Below are 17,388 nucleotides of genomic sequence, written 5' to 3'. Positions count from 1 at the left end.
GAGCACGTGCCAGGAAAAGGGGAAAACATGGGCAATGTCACAGAATCATGAAACAGCATGGCATGGACTTGAAGAGACACGAAGCAATTGAGAATCACTAGAACATAAACTCTGAAAGAAGACTAAGCTGTAAGGGAGGCAAGAGCTAATTGTAACAGCTTTTATATGCCACACAAAGGGGATTTTGACTATTTCATAGGCAACAGAGGAGAATCAAATAATCAAAAGGAAAAATCAAAGGAGGAGTTTGAAATAGGTAAGTGACATTAGTTTGTGCCTTTGATGGATCACAATGGCTGCTTTAAGGAAGATGGTGATCCATCACTTAATCATTTTTCTCTCCCAAAGTCCAATAGAGTAAAATTTTATTTGATGCTTAATGATGTTTCAAAACACATTTGCATGTATCAATATGGCACACACTTCTGCTATTTTAACAATTAAATGGGATTTCACTGTATTAATACAGTGCTTTATATGTAGAATTTTGGCTATTTCCAAAGTTTTATGGTGAAGAATTTTGTAAAGATTACTTTTCCCCCTACTTTGGATTATTTCCTGAATACTTAGATTCTATTTCATAAATGGTCAAAGGAAGTAGTTTACATACAAGGAAATCAGAAAGTAATAAGCAAGAGAAAATGTATTCTAATGAGTAAATAATTCATTTATATTACTTATAGAAATATGTGGTTGGCTATAAACTGTTTAAGGTATTAACCTTAGATTTTTTTTTCTTTAAAACTGTATTTTGGTCAGTAAGGTTTTGTTGGTTATCACATATATTTGCTCCATACCTCTTTAATGCTTGTGCATTTTTTTGTTTGCTTTTGTCATTATTTTAAAACATATTTTTTAATCAAAGTATAGTCGGTTTACAATGTTGTGTTAATTTCTGGTGTATAGCATAGTGATTCAGCTATGCATATACATTCCTTCTCATATTTTCATTATAGGTTATTACAAGATATTGAATACAGTTCTCTGCGTTATACATAGGACCCTGTTGTTTATTTTTTTTATATAGTAGTTTGTATCTGGAAATCCCAAACTCCCAATTTATCTCTCCACCTTGGTAACCATGTTTGTTTTCTATTTCTATGAGTCTGTTTCTGTTTTGTAAATGAGTTCATTTGTGTCTTTTTTTTTTTCAGATTCCCATGTTAAGTGATATATGATATTTTTCTCTCTTTCTGGTTTACTTAGAATGACAATTTCCAAGTCTATCCATGTTGCTGCAGATGGCATTATTTTATTCTTTTTTTATGACTGAGTAGTATTCCACTGTAATGGGTTTTATATGCCACAACTTCTTTATCCAGTCATCTGTCAATGGACACTTAGGTTGCTTCCATGTCTTGGCTATTGGAAATAGTGCTGCTATGAATATTGAGGTGCATTTATCTTTTCAAATTAGAATCTTCTCTGGATATATGCCCAGGAGTGGGATTGCTGGATTATATGGTAAGTCTATTTTTAGTTTTTTAAGGAATCTCCATACTATTTTCCATACTGGCTGCACTAAAGTATATTCCCACCAACAGTGTAGGAGGGTTCCCTTTTCTCCACACCCTCTGCAGCATTTATCATTTGTGGACTCTTTAATGATGGCCATTCTGACTGGTGTGAGGTGATACCTCATTGTAGTTTTGATTTTCATTTCTCTGATAACTAGTGATATTGAGCTTTTTTTTCATGTGCCTATTGGCCATTTGTATGTCTTCATTGGAGAAATGTTTGTTTAGGGCTTCTGCCCATTTTTTGACTGGGTTATTTTTTTTTTTGTTATTGAGTTGTATGAGCTTAAGCCTTTGTCAGTGGCATCATTTGCAAGTATTTTCTCCCAGTCCATACATTGTCTTATTTATAGTTTCCTTTGCTGTACAAAAGCTTGTAAGTTTAATTAGGTCCCATTTGTTTATTTTTGCTTTTATTGCTATTGCCTGGGTACACTGCCCTAGGAGAACATTGCTAAGATTTATGTTAGAGAATGTTTTGCCTATGTTTTCTTCTAGGAGGTTTATAGTTTCTTGTGTCATGTTTAAGTCTTTAAGCCATTTTGTTTATTTTTATGTATGTGAGGGAGTATTCTAACTTCATTGATTTACATGCAACTGTCCAGCTTTCCCAGCACCACTTGCTGAAGAAGAGGATGTCTTTTCTCCATGTGTATTCTTGCCTTCTTTGTCAAAGATTAATTGACCATAGGTGTGTGGGTTTATTTTGAGGTTCTCTATTCTATTCCATTGATTCATATGTCTGTTTTTGTGCCAATACCATGCTGTTTTGATTGCTATAGCTCTGTAATATTGTCTGAAGTCTGGGAGGGTTATTCCTCCAGCTTCATTCTTTTTCTTCAGTATTGCTTTGCAACTCTGGGTCTTTTGTGATTCCATATAAATTTTAGGACTATTTGTTTTAGCTCTGTGAAAAAAGTCCTGGGTAATTTGATAGGGGTTGCATTAAATCTGTAGATTGCTTTGGGTGGTATGGCCATTTAAACAATATTAATTCCTCCAATCTAAGAGCATGGGATATCTTTCCATTTCAATGCTTGTACATTTTTAGACAAACCCTTTTAGTCAAAAATTTTTTCCACATCTCCACTTTGTACTTAAGAAAAATGTACATTTCTTCAATAGTATATTTCTCCACTTGAGACACATGTTCTGTTTTCTGTTTTGTTTTTGTTTTCTAATAAATAAACTTGATATTTTGGAATAATATTAAGTTCACAGCAAAATTGAGCAGCACGTACAGAAAGTTCCCATATACCCCCTTGTTTCCCCACATGCACAACTTACCACTGACATCTAGCATCATCTTGTTGCATTTGTTACAATCAGTGAAACTGCACTGACACAACATTATCATCCAGAGTCCACAGTTTAGATTAGGGTTCATTCCTAATGTTGTGTATTCTATGGGTTTTGACATACACTGACATGTACCCACCATGATAGTATCATACAGAGTAGTTTTCACTGTCTAAAAAATCTGTGCTCCATCTATTCATCCCCCCTCCCTTACTTCTTGTTTAACTCTGATGTATCTGGAAATTGTAATACAAAGGGTAAAATACAGATCTAAGTCAATCCTTCCCACTCTGATACCCAATTGTCACAGCCACATTTATTTTCATAGATAAGCTTTTACCAATTGTGTGTCCCCAGGCTTGTCATATATTGAATACTTACAGTAATCAGGATACAGTTTTGAAATAAACATTTTCTAACATTGCTCATTTTTTCTGTATTGAATTATATTTGCAGCCAGTTGTAGATTTCAGGGATAGCTTTCAGTTCTGTATCATAAAGGGGGTTTTCCGAAGTGCAGACGCTTACGTGGCTGGATATGATGCAGATGTATTATCAGTTCTTATCTATGCTCTAGGATGGACTCACTTGGTCCTTGAATGAATGAATAAACCTTATGAAAACACTCTGCATAACTGGCAGCATATTAATCTCATAGTTACTACTCAAGTTTGGAACACTTGAGTTCACCAGTCTTAAAGCTTCTGAGAGATAATATGTATCATCCAACCCGTTTCCTACAGGGAAAAGTTTTTGCATAATAGTAATTTTGAAATCCAATCTATTTTATCTGGCCCTGATCCCCCCAAATAAATTCAACAGTTTTATGGAGTGCATACTATGTATGTAAGGCACTATGTGGACACAAAGATTAAAAAGCCAGTTTATGCTCTCCAGAGTTCACAAGCTAGCAGAATAACATTGAGTTTTAACTATTTAATATACTATTAGTTTCATAATATAATCAAACTTCCTAAGTCATTAGTGACTTTTTGAAAGTACTACTTATTGAAAAAGCCATTCTTTCTTTAATGATTAGAAATGCCACACTCATCACATATTTCATAGCTATATAGACTAAGAATTGTATTTTAACTTTTCACTTAGTTCTCTAGTCTGGCTTCTCAATATCACATATTAAAATTTTTTTATGGCTTTCTAATCTTTCAATATCCATCAGTTCACAATATTATTATTCTTTAAAACATACTGACTATTCTTAACTATTTATTCTTCTAGATGGGAAATTTTCAAACTATGTATACAGAATCCTCTGGTTCCAAAGAGGTGCCAACTTTGGTGACAAGACTGGGCTTTGATCATGAGGGGAGGCCAAGCACTCTTCCTTTAAACAGAATATCTTAGTTTTATCAGTTTCATATACCAGTAACAAATAATTAAAAAAACATAATTTTCAGAAAAGGACACCATTTACATTATTGATAAATTATGCAGTTTCAGAAATAAATCTACCAAAATATAAGCCAAACTTGTATGTAGAAATTATAAAATTTTAACAGCATTTAAGGGGACTTAAGTAAATGGAGAGATATGCATAGACATTTTAAGGAACACTTAGTATTGTAAGTATATTTCCCCCCCAACCCCTTAATACCTATTATTGAGCTATACATTTAATGCAATGGTGACCTTAATCCCAACAGGTTTTTTTTTTTTTTTGCATAAAATTTGTCAAGTTGATTTTAATATTTATGTGGAAGACAAAAGGGCCTAGAATGTCCAAGATACTTCTGAAGAATGAGGAAAGATTAGTTCTTTATATATTAAGACTTATTATAAAGCTATAGTAATTAAAGCTATTTTTAGCAAGGCATAGACAAATTAACCAATGGAACAGCATAAAGAGTCTAGAAACATAAATATGCATATGTGGAAATTTAACATATGATGGAGGTGGCCTAGCGGATCAGTGGGAAAGTGGACTTGCAACAATTAGCTATCTATATGGATAAGAACTGGATCCCTGTCTCATATCATATATAAAAATTTCAATTCTACAGAAACAATTTGAACATCAAAAGCAAAAAGTTTATACTTTTATATGAAAATATGGATAAATATTTATCATGACTTCAGAGTACTGTGTATTTTTAAGGCAAAAAAGATAATCATAAAATACTCCTAAATAATTAATTGTAAAATGACAATCATAAGATATATTTTAATAAATTCTACTATATTAAAATTAAGAACTTCTATTCATTAAGCCCCTTTAATGTGAAAGGACAAATTGATAGATGATATCTCAACCATTGAAGGAACAGTATCAAGAATATGTAAAGAACTCCTGCAAATAAATAAAAAGGCAAGCCAATAAAAATAGGCCCCAAATCTAAAAAGTTACTTCACAGGCAAAGAAACATACGTAATTAATAAATATATGAAGAGATTCTTGACTTTACTTCTATTTAGGGAAATGCAAATCAAGACCACAGTGAGATAACATCTTATTGGGGTAAAATACACATAATGTAAAATTTACCATTTTAACCATTTTAAACTATTCAGTGGCATTAAGTACAGCTGACCCTTGAACAACATCAGGGTTAAGGGCACAGACCCTCCGTATAGAGAAAAACCCAACCATAACTTTACAGTAGGCCCTCCATATCAGTGGTTCTACAGCTGTGAATTGTGTAGTGTGGGTTTATTGAAAAAAATTGCATACAACTGTATAAACCCATGTTGTTCAAGGGTCAGCTATACACTCACAATATTGTACAATGATCATCACTATCAAGTTCCACTATCAAGTTTTCATCACTTCCAGAAGAAAATTCATATCCTTTAAGCATTCCTTTACTCTCCATTTCAACTTTCTCCCAGCCCCTGGCAACCACTAATATCCTTTCTATCTCCATGCATTTGTCTGTTCTGAATGTTTCATATACTGGAATCTACAACATGTGGTCTTTTGTGCCTGGTTACTTTCGTTTAGCCTAATGTTTTAAAGATTTATCTGTGTGGTGGCATTTATTAGTACTTCATTCCTTTTTATGGCTGAATAGTATTCCACTGCATGGATATATCATATTTGTTTATCCAGTCATCTGAAGATACTAGCTATTTGGGTTGTTTCTACCTTTTGGCTATTGAGAATAGTGTTTCTATAAATATTAGTGAGATAACATTTTATACTTATTTGGCTGGAAAAAATTAAGAAGTAGATAATATCAAGTATTGGGGAGATGTCTTTAATGGTATGTTGTTGAGGGGAATGTAAATTTATTTAATCATGTTGGAAAATGGCATAACCTTGTGAAATCGAACTTTCACATCCTCTGTGATGGAGCAATAGCCCTCCTAGATATGTACCCATGAGAAATATTAGCATATAAGTACTGGGAGATATGAGAAAGTTAATAGTAGTATTGTTTCTGAGAGCCAAAAACTTGAACCTCTCAAATGAGCATTTCCAGCCATTTCTTTCAAGGAGTTCTGATATAATGGGAAGAAAAGAAATGGAGCATTAGTGGAGGCTGAAAATTTTTTTCTTTTTAAAATGGGAGAAAAAAAAATAGCATGTATGTATGTAGAAGAGTTGATTCCCCAGACAAGGGAAAAAAGGAATTGGGGGCAGGGAAGAATTTCTGGAGAACCTGACTTCTCAGATATTTAGTCTGGATTTGCCTTCTGGTTCTGGAGGGTCCTGTACATACCCTCCAGTTTTAAGTTTTACCTATCCTCTTGCCCTTCTTAAACTGCCGGATCAAATAGAGGACATCAACTAACCACCCAAAGGAAATTTGCTGTACCTACTGTAACTCCTACAGAGCATTTGATTGGTCTACTTTCTATATCACTACAGCAATTAGATCCAACTCACTACATGCCTCAATTAACAAATTATTATACAGCAGTCAAAATGAATTAATAAGAGTTATAGGCAAAACATGATCAATCAACTACATGTAGTATGATATCCTTTTTTAGAATGTTTAATGCAAGCAAAATTAAACAATATGTTACTTAGACATACTATGTACGTAATAACATAAATGCCAAAGTACAAAATTCAGGACAACGATTACCTCTGGGAGGAAGACAGGAAGACACGCAGAAAAGGAGCACATTGATCGAAATCACTGGTAATCTCCTAGTTCAGTGGTTCTCAAACGTTAGTGTGCATCAAAATCACCTAGAAAACTCATTAATACCTAGACTGCTAGGTGCTGCCCCCGAGTTTTTCATTCAGGAGGGGTGATGGGACTTAAGAATATTCCTTTCTTAAAAAAAAGATGGCCACTCACAGACCAAAGATGAGAGTATGTCATATTGCATTCCAGCTTTCTGGATCTCAGTAATCTTTTGCAAAGATTGGGCACATCACAAGTCTACCTCTTTCGTTGATTCAACAAAAATTGTGTTTGGAGGAAAGATTTCTCTTACTTTTTCAGTTCTTATCCTTCCGTCAAGTGCTTTAGGTCATTATTTTTCTTCCCTCCCTCCCCCTCTTCCTTCTGGATTTACTGTGCCAACTAGGTTCTGAGGTAAAATTTATATGCTATGTCAAATCCTTCCGTTGACCAGGGCATATGTAGAGGGTATACTGTTGCAATGTGCCACTGACTGCTGTTTGAGTAATGCCTGAATACAACATTCTCGCCCACAAGCAACTCAGCCTGGAGAAAAAAGCCAGACTCATTAACATAAAATTACAACCCAAGGCAGGACACGCAGTACGTACAGAAAGGTAAAGATTTAACTGCTTTCGTAACCTGCCACACACCCGGTTCCTCTAAGCTACCTCTCTTGCGCGCTCCCACAATTCACAACCGCTGTACGGCGGCGGGCGGAGGGAGAGCGCGGGCGGGCCGGCGGCGGGCCGGCTCTCGGGCGGGACTTCATTGGCTTTCTGGCCGGAAGCGGCGGTGCTGCCCGGCTGCGCATGCGCCCCTCACACGTGCTTCTAGAACGCCCCCTCCGCTGCTTCAGTCCGCCGGAACCATGCTGCGAATTCCTGCCTTTCGGCTGTTAGGACGCGCGGGGGCGAGTAGGGTCTCGCTCTTGGAGGACTTTGGCTTACGCCACTACAGTTCGGGCGCTCTCTGTGTCCGCGACGATACAGGCGACGCGCGCGCCTACTTCACGACACCCATTTTCTACGTGAACGCGGCGCCACACATCGGGCACCTGTACTCGGCACTGCTGGCGGACGCTCTGTGCCGCCACCATCGCCTCCGAGTTCCCAGCGCCGCTGCTACGCGATTCTCCACTGGGACGGACGAGCACGGCCTGAAGATTCAGCAGGCAGCAGCTGCTGCGGGCCTGGCCCCGTCCGAGCTATGCGACCGAGTGTCTGCCCAGTTCCAGCAGCTTTTCCGGGAGGCTGACATCTCCTCCACCGACTTCATCCGCACCACTGAGGCCCGACACCGGGTGGCTGTGCAGCATTTCTGGAGGGTGCTGAAGGCTCGAGGTCTTCTCTACAAGGGGCTCTATGAAGGTTGGTATTGCGCCTCCGACGAGTGCTTCCTGCCTGAAGCCAAGGTCACCAGGCAGCCGGGCCCGTCGGGGGATTTGTGTCCTGTATCTCTGGAGAGCGGGCATCCAGTCTCCTGGACCAAGGAAGAAAACTATATTTTCAGGCTTTCCCAGTTCCGGGAGCCTCTCCAGAGGTGGCTGCGGGGCGACCCCCAGGCAATCACCCCGGAGCCATTCCACCACGCAGTCCTTCAGTGGCTGGAGGAGGAGCTGCCGGACCTATCCGTCTCTCGAAGGAGTAGCCACTTGCACTGGGGTATTCCAGTGCCCGGGGACGATTCGCAGACCATCTACGTGTGGCTGGATGCCTTGGTCAACTACCTTACTGTAATTGGCTACCCAAACGCTGAATTCAAATCTTGGTGGCCGACCACCTCTCATATCATAGGCAAGGACATTCTCAAATTCCATGCTATCTATTGGCCTGCCCTCCTCTTAGGGGCCGGTATAAACCCACCACACCGCATCTATGTCCACTCTCACTGGACGGTCTGTGGCCAAAAGATGTCTAAGAGCTTGGGCAATGTGGTGGATCCCAGGACTTGCCTTGATCGCTATACTGTGGATGGCTTTCGCTACTTTCTCCTTCGGCAGGGAGTCCCCAACTGGGACTGTGATTACTATGATGAAAAAGTTGTTAAGTTGTTGGATGCTGAGCTGGCAGACTCTTTAGGAGGGCTCTTGAACAGATGCACTGCCAACAGAATAAATCCTTCTGGGACCTATCCGGCTTTCTGCACTACCTGCTTCCCCAGTGAGCCAGGGTTGGGGGGGGCATCAGTTCGTGCTCAGGCAGAGGACTATGCTCTGGTGAGCGCAGTGACCACTTTGCCCAAGCAGGTAGCCGACCACTATGATAACTTTCAGATCTATAAGGCTCTGGAGGCAGTGTCCACCTGCGTCCGGCAAACTAATGGCTTTGTCCAAAGGCATGCACCATGGAAACTGAACTGGGAGAGCCCAGTAGATGCTCCCTGGCTGGGTACTGTGCTTCATGTGGCCTTGGAATGTTTGCGAATCTTTGGAACTTTGCTCCAGCCTGTCACCCCAAGCCTGGCTGACAAGCTTCTGTCTAGGTTAGGGGTCTCTGCCACAGAGAGGGGCCTTGGAGAGCTCTATTTCTTGCCTCGATTCTATGGACATCCATGCCCTTTTGAAGGGAGGAGGCTGGGACCTGAAACTGGGGTCTTGTTTCCAAGACTGGACCAGTCCAGGGCCTGGCTGGTGAAAGCCCATAAGACCTAGAAACTCAGTTCTTACTAGCTTGTGGTAAAAAAGCAAATGTATTATTTTCTTATTTTGCATTTTCAGGAAAGTTATACTAATGTCTTCTAAAGTGTTGTGTCAAACGAGCACATAAATAACGTCCCTGTGAAAAGAGGTTTGTAGCCTTTCAGGAGCCTACTCCCTACTCCTCAGTTCTCTGTATCCATTAACCACTGTCCTTTGTACCCCAGTGTCTCTAAGAGATCTCCAGGGGAAATATGGGTAAGAGACAACTTTGCTGATACTGTTCCTTCTCCTGGTGCCTCCTTCCAAACCACAGCTACGTTATTTGCCCAATACTACCTCTCATGGCTTGTTTTTCATTGGCCTGGCCTCTGCTGGGCAAATTAATGAGAGTGGGGGTTGGAGGCCCCCTACCTCAGCTTTTACTTTGTTATATATTTTGGGTCTCCTATTAAAAAGAGATTGTTTCATTAAACCGTTAAAAACCAGTGTCCTAGACTACATGATTTTTGCCCATGTTTATATTTTCAGCTCTTAACTGTGACTCTCTTCTTTGCTAAAGTACAGTAGTTGTGCTTTGTAACATTACACTTCAACCAGTAGATGGCTCTAGTCTCACATATTTAATTACTTAACATTGAGGTTTCAGAATATTTAGAGTAAATTTTCTCCCTCCTAATTTTGCATAATTTAAATTTAAAGAAAAATTTTGTTCCTTTATTTAAAATAAGGATAACTGCAACCATGCTGTTTTACAGAAAGCTTTGAAAGAAGATCAGAATCCTCAGTTTTTATCAGACTACTGAAAAAGGGTATTTACTCTTAAATGTTTAGTAAGCTGATAAGTAAATGTATCAAGTTTGGACTATATGATAAATTATAAAGCTCTCTTGAGGTACTTGGTATGATAAAGTTTTTTTTTTTATAACAACAGGTTTATAGGTATGATTTAAAAAAATTTGTAGATAGTTCAGAAAGGCAATATTTTCTCTATATTTCTTGGTCTTTTTTGTTATCCACATACATAATTTACCTTATATGATTTGTTTTGGTCAGTCAGGAACTATAACACAATATAGAAATTGTGGAATAGCTATTATAAATGTTAATACATTTACTTTCAAGTACTCTTTACTGATTATTTCTTTTGCTCCTTTAACTTATTAAAGTTTAAAAGTTTCTAAGTACCTTATTCAGATCTGTTCTGCTGCATTTGTTGAAGGTGGTGGTGAAGGGAGGAAGTGATCAGTGCTCCAGGAATCTCAAACTGGATTTAGGGATCTCTCCAAGTCTCCATAAGAGAATATCACAAAGAAGATGTTAAGGTATCATTTATACAATGACTACAACACAGTAAGCCAGCATTGTATCTTATAGGTGACTGGATAGCAAGGGCAAAGTTTAAAATGAGAACTTGCCTTGAGATATCCATTCTAAGCATGGTAGCAAAGCAGAGAGGGCTCACTATGAAGTAAACTATTAATGCTGGTAGTTCCCCCAGATTTATTCAGCTCATTTCTGTTTATTAATTGGTGTTGTGAGAGTTTTCTGGCTGCTTGGAAAATTGCTTAGAAAAGAATGCTTGAAGGCATTCTAAAGGTGGAAGGACCATTTCTACCAATGTTCCTTCATATCTTCCTTATTCTTCATAATGGAATCCTCGGCTTGCCATATGACATATTCCAGTTCCTGCTGGGATTACTAGGGCAGATTCCTGGGAACTAAGATGGAGTGTAATAATCTAGGGCTGGACAGCAGAGCAGGGAAAGAGATGGGATATGTTTACATGGATGAAGGAAGACAGACTTGGAAAACAAATGTTGATAACCTCTGCCTTAGAAGTGCCATTATAACGGTCTTACAGTCACTATCATGAATGAAGGGACAGTGTCTTCCTCTTGAATGATCTTCCCCATGGCCTAATGCCAGTCAGTACACTGGACCTTGGCTTGCTGGGTATTAATTCCTTTTGTGCAGTCTCATTTGTGCAGGCACTTAACTGCTACCAGAGTATTTGTGGTACTGGAGGACACAAGAAAACAGGGGAACCAAAGAGGAGAGGGCATAATTATTACAGAAGACAGGGTATTTTGAGTGAAGAAGTGAGGTAAGTTGGATGTGACTTACTCTGTGGTGATATGAAGGTGAACCAGTTGGATTCTCTAGGAGGCAAAATAGGTAAAGCAAATATTCTTTGGGTATTGAGTTGATATGTTTAGTTTGATCCAGCAGTTTAAGAATGGCAAGTGGAGGACAGGTGAAACTTAAAACTGGAGGGCATGCACTTCCAAGAGAAGGCATCCTAATCACTTGTGGGAGATGATGATAATAAACTTGAGACATCTAAGAATTCCCCTATTCCAGAAATGCTAACACCTTATCTGGCATCGTGTGGATTCCTTGACCAGAAAGGAAGTTTCTCCCAAATACGATCCTAAGGCTTTCAAATATTCATTTTGGAGTATTCTTGGAGGCAGTGTTGCAGGAGGTGACAGAGCACTGAGCAGGTGTTCATGGGATGTCAAAGTAAAGTAATAAGCTGTCAACCCAGTAGATTACAGCCTTATCTATGAAGTCGTGCAAGAAATTGTAGGCAGTGTATATGTGGCACCATTGTATACTAGAGGGCTATTCCACAAGTGAACTCAAGGATTAGGCACCTCAGAAGACAAAGCCTATGGCTAAATGGAGGCCAAAAATAGGCAGCAATAATAAATAGTTTAATTTCAATGAAATCTCATACTTATTCTGGAAGTAGGCCTTATTATTTTTTTTAAACACCTGTGTGACTGTCAGGGCTGAGAAGAGCCTGATAAATTGAATATTAAGTTGAGAAACTCAAGAAGGCCTCTGCTGGGACATGGGCTCTGAGGCACAGGCCTTTGTTTCTTCCTCCCATAGGTGTACTTGTGATTGGCACGTAACTCTTTAGATCTGGGAATTTCTGAAACTGAAGTAAAGCCAGTAGTTGGTCAGGTTGTGGGCCTCCAACTAGGATGACTTACCATCACAAGTGGCTTGGGTAGCAGGTGGCAGTACCAACCATTTGACAGATTACTCCTTGGGCATTATGGTAGGGATGGTTTCCTGGACCTCTGATTGCTTCACCCCTAAGAGAGTGTATAGTTACAGTGTCGGCCTGCATTAATGTAACCTTGAGTTACGGTGGAGAGGCCAGGCCTCTTGACTAAGAGTTGGTCCATAAAGCTGCTGTCTGATAATCTGTAATTGCCTCTTGGAGGCAGTTCTCCCCTATCCATAGTTCTACCAGGTGTAGAACAACCGTTCTTCCTGCTGAGGTCTGGGATGCTGTAAACCTTGATGGGTCCTTGCCCTCATCTTTTGCCAGAATGAGTAATATAGTGGGCCTAAAAGGGTGTGGCAGTTAGGTGTCTGTTTTTGCTGAAAAAGTTTACTAGTTCAGAGAGCTTGAGGAGAGCTAGGGCACAGGCTGGGGTAACTAGGAGTACAGGTTAGGGGGATCAGTTCTAGAAAGCCTTGGAGTCCCTTGCAAAACTAAGACAGTATGAAGTATGTCATTTCAGCACAACACAGCTGGCCCTGCCCTTCCTCTTGCAGGAGCTTTGGATAGGATTGGTTAATTTCTATCAATAGGACACAATAAACTTGGAGGTTAATGTTGCTGGAAGGGCCAGAATAGTAACAACCAAGTTAATGGAAGTTAATTAGTGGGGACTTTCACCTTTAAAGGAGAGTGACTCTTTTTTTTGAGACAAGATAGGAGAAGTCCAGCTTAAGCTGATTTTTTTCTATCATCAAGAACTACTTTGAGTTTAGGGGAAGGGACTAACCAGTTTAGAGGTGAAATTGACTTCTTAGTTTTCAGGTAGTCCTAGGTTACCCATTATAGATCCTCTGAATTAAGCAGAACCATCTAATGGAATAGTTAACCATATTTAAAATACCCTGCTTAAGATTGTATCACATTAATCAGTTTCTACTTACATTTCCATGATGAGGAAAGGGGATTAGGAAGAGCTACACACCAAGAGGATCTTCCTATGGCCTTGACAACTAGAAATAATATACTCTGTACTGTACCTCCTTTCATGAATAGCTGTTGGCAGCTTCAGCTTTACTTGGATCTTCACCAAAGTAAGGCGAGACTATAGTATAGAAGTTCCACCCTTGGCTATGAACTGAGTTTCAATCCCATTTTGTCTATGACACAGTGTACTCACCATGGATTTTAAAGTCCACAGCTCTTCACTTAAGAACAGGATAGTATCAGATGTCAGGATGTTTTTGGAAACCGAACATACGATCTGCAAGAAGAAAATTATAGCTCCAAGGAGAGATGAGCCTTGCCTTCAAGTCATTAAGGATTTTTGAATGAAACATCTGCAGAGGCCTGAAAGACTCATTGGGTAAGCAGGACAGCTCTGGGAACAACTATGGAAATGGATGATGCCAATTTTCTTAGTGTATGGTGTGGGTAAAGCAGTACTAACCTCCTCTAATAAGGCCATACCTTGTATGTATACACTCTCCTTAGCTGACAGTCACTGTGCGATTTGTGGGATTGAACATGAAGATGAACTTTCAAAACCAGATTTATGACTGTTACAGATTGGAGTCATTGTCCTATTCTCTTAATACATTCAATTAAAATATGATTAATTATATATTTTCCTGATTAAAATATTTTTAAAAGGGTAATAACCTTTATTCTGGAACACATTAAATATGATAGTTCAGTAATCTGACTTCCTTTGAACTAATCTGGAAATGTCTATTGGTTAAAAGGCTATAAATACTAAAAATATAAAGTTATTAAGCATATTACACAATTTTAGTTGATCACTAAAATACTACAAATAGAATGTATTTCTTCCTAGCCAGATGAAATGTTAAAAAAAAAAACTCAGTCTAGTAGAAGAGAGGAATGAGAAAAAAAGGCAAAGAAAAATGAAAAATATGGCAAAAGAAAACCCATAATAAGATGGCAGAAATAAATACAAATATATCAGTAATGATAATAAAACAAAATGTCATAGGATGAACTTTCTGTCAAAAGACAGCAATATTCAAGCTTAAATTTAAAAAGTTAGCTCTATGTCATTAAAAGGTATATACTTATCACAGAAAATGAGACATGAAGAAACACTAGGCATGTATTAACCAAAATAAATCTGGTATCATAATATTAATAGTAGATAATCTGTTTTGAGGGGAAAACCATTACTAAAGTGAGACTTAATATAAAAGGAGTAACGTACCAAAAAATTACAACAATTACAAACTTATATGATCCAATGACAGATAGCCTCAAAATGTAAAAAGTTAAAACTGAAAATAACAAGAAATGTTCAAGTTTGGGAAGAAATGAAACTGCCGATTGTGAGTTCGGAGAAACCAGGCAATGAGAAAGTAAAAATATTATAACACTAGACATTAGCATTTCAGTCTTCAGTGCTCACTATTAAGTGTATCATCACTGCTAAGTGTAGAAAAAAATGAAAAATTTATAGCAGTTAAAGTTTTGTGACTCTAGAACTCTGTCCTTTTCCATGCATGCCTCTGTGAAAATAATGACTTGCTTTTTGAATAGAAATATTGGTAAATATAGCTGTTCAGTAAGTCTTCTCTGGATTATTAAAAGGGGAGGATCCCACGGCCACAATTTTGCCAAATTCTCTTAATTATTAGTTCAGTAATAAGTGAAGGTGAAGGGAGGGAACCACCAGTTCTGTGTTCCTTATTTGTGTTCTCTCATTTACTTTTTCGTCAGCCCTATGATGTATTCTTCTAACTCCATTTAACTGGTAAGAAATTGAGACACAGATTAAGTAACTTGGCTAAGGTTATATGGCTTATAAAACAGGAGAGCCTAGACTCAAACTTGTTTTAGTGCCAAAGCTCAACACCATCCTTAGCACCACGACAGTGCCTGAGTGTGTCCTGAGGGCGCTGTGTCGTGGGGAAGAGGAGGTAGTAAAATTAGTTCTTGACACTAGATTATGAAAGAGATGAGTGCCAGAATAGAAACTTAGGAAAAATACTTACCTTATGCTGAAATATGGTATATTTTCCTTTTGCTCAGTAGTTTCCTTTATACCTGAAGCCTGCTTATGTGTGCTGGTGTAAATTGTTAAAAGTGTTAATAGCTCTATAGTCTCTGTTTTTCTTTTCCCTTAAGATTATTTTGTTTCTTATTTTCAGAATAGGGTTCCAGGTTTTTGAATCCAACAGTTCTCTAAGTGAAAGTATGTTGTCATAAATTCATGAATCTAGTTATTTAAAAATAACATTTTACTAATTCTTTACACATTTATCTCTAAACATGAAAACATCAATATTCAAGTTTTATTTGAGTTAACTATTATAGCAACAAAGCCAGAGAATTTTATTAAAGGTCACAAACACTGAAACTTTTTCATTTCATACATACAGTTTAATACAAATGAACTTATTAAAAGACTCATCTATTTACTAACAATTTAAGTTCTGTGAATTTACTGAACATTTATTACTGTATTCTTATGACATCTTTCCTAACAAGCCTGCAGGAACCAGATTAAATGCCCTTGACTCCAGTTATTACCAAAGCAAATACCACCATGTTAGCAAAAATGCCACACATTGGATAATTCCTGGTAAATTGTATCTGCTATATGTCATATATGACAGTCAAGTTTTAACTTCTACAAGTTAGAGACTTTATTATGAATTGCATAAAGAATACGCTATTGTCATAGTTTACTTTTTTTTTTTAATGAAATGTAGCTAAAGTTGGGCTACACCGTGAAGAAGTTCAGTGTGAAACCCATGGTATATAGGTCTTTTAGCTATCATCTAAGTTGTACTTCTAAAAATGTATCAAAAACTATTAAAGTCTTTGCTAACTTGAGAGCTAAGAACATCTACATTTTATTTTGTTTTAAATAATTTCTTCAGAACTGTTTAAATTCAAGCTACACAGTCCCATAGTTAGCAAGGCACGATGGGTACTTTTCCCGTGTTTTTTGCATGGTAGATTACGACTTGTTAATAGAATCAGACTGATATATTATAAAAAAAACTCTACATAGCATTTTTAAGATTACCTTTGAAAATCACTTACTAAAGGAATTTATAAAGCCTTTCATAAAGCAGAGAATCCTCAGTCCTTGTAAATTGAAATTACTGCATTAACTTTTTGTATTTAAATTTCTATAAAAATTGTATTATGGAAACGCCCTACATTTTTAAAAAGCAAAACTTTTTAGTCCTGAGTTCAGTTTCATTTTACAACTCATTATTGGAATGTAATTAAATAAATCAAGTTACAATGTGTAAGAATCCTATTTTGGTATTATAGAAGAAAATTGTTAAGTACTAAAATAAAATTAATTATTGAAAATATGTGTGGTTAATTGCATGAAAGCTGATGGTAGGATTTTCACACCATTTTAAGATTGGGGAGGAGTATATTTTGCTGAATATAAAGGAAATATTTTTAACATTCATTATGACATTGTCTGACCTAGCTTTAAAAGTAACAATAATCAGTCCTCGAAGTATGAAGTTTTTTCTTATTAAAATTTTGTCCACATAAAAATCAGCTTCTAGAAGGTAGTTAATTCATAACAAGTTTTAAATAAAACATTTTTGGATGTAACTAATGTCATAAAATTAGCTTTCTAGCCTAACAAGACTATATAGCACTTCTTCCTTTTTTCCATAATCCATGGAGACCATCTAAAAGCGGAGCTATCGGTTCTGGGGCACAAAAACCAATATAAATGTATAACTGTGTATAGCTAAGTGTAAAAATTAGGAAATCAGACTGATCTCAGAAAAACAAAGGAAAAATAGTGAAGACTTACTGCTTAAC

The 17,388-nt window shown here is 37.6% G+C and overlaps 1 protein-coding gene and 1 long non-coding RNA gene across 2 annotated transcripts in view; both read left to right on the top strand.

Annotated features, from left to right (window-relative positions):
* The first annotated feature begins 7,745 nt into the window (after positions 1-7,745).
* MARS2 (methionyl-tRNA synthetase 2, mitochondrial) lies at positions 7,746-10,743 on the top strand. Its single transcript, XM_064485122.1, has one exon. The coding sequence runs from the start codon at positions 7,785-7,787 to the stop codon at positions 9,564-9,566; it is 1,782 nt and encodes a 593-aa protein (XP_064341192.1). The 5' UTR covers positions 7,746-7,784; the 3' UTR covers positions 9,567-10,743.
* A 44-nt stretch (positions 10,744-10,787) lies between these two features.
* The window catches only part of LOC116153094 (uncharacterized), a 36,938-nt gene continuing 30,337 nt past the window's right edge, over positions 10,788-17,388 (top strand). Inside the window, exon 1 of the long non-coding RNA XR_010380676.1 lies at positions 10,788-13,939. This is a non-coding gene — a long non-coding RNA (uncharacterized LOC116153094). The remainder of the gene's footprint in view (positions 13,940-17,388) is intronic.

Source organism: Camelus dromedarius, chromosome 4, assembly GCF_036321535.1.
Source record: "Camelus dromedarius isolate mCamDro1 chromosome 4, mCamDro1.pat, whole genome shotgun sequence".
NCBI lineage: Eukaryota > Metazoa > Chordata > Mammalia > Artiodactyla > Camelidae > Camelus > Camelus dromedarius.
The sequence above is the reverse complement of the archived record's forward strand: the minus strand, read 5'-3'. Positions and strand labels throughout refer to the sequence as shown.

What these genes read in the sequence shown, in the direction of transcription:
- MARS2 (XM_064485122.1), top strand. Translation starts at nt 7,785, where the DNA reads ATGCTGCGAATTCCTGCCTTTCGGCTGTTAGGACGCGCGGGGGCGAGT.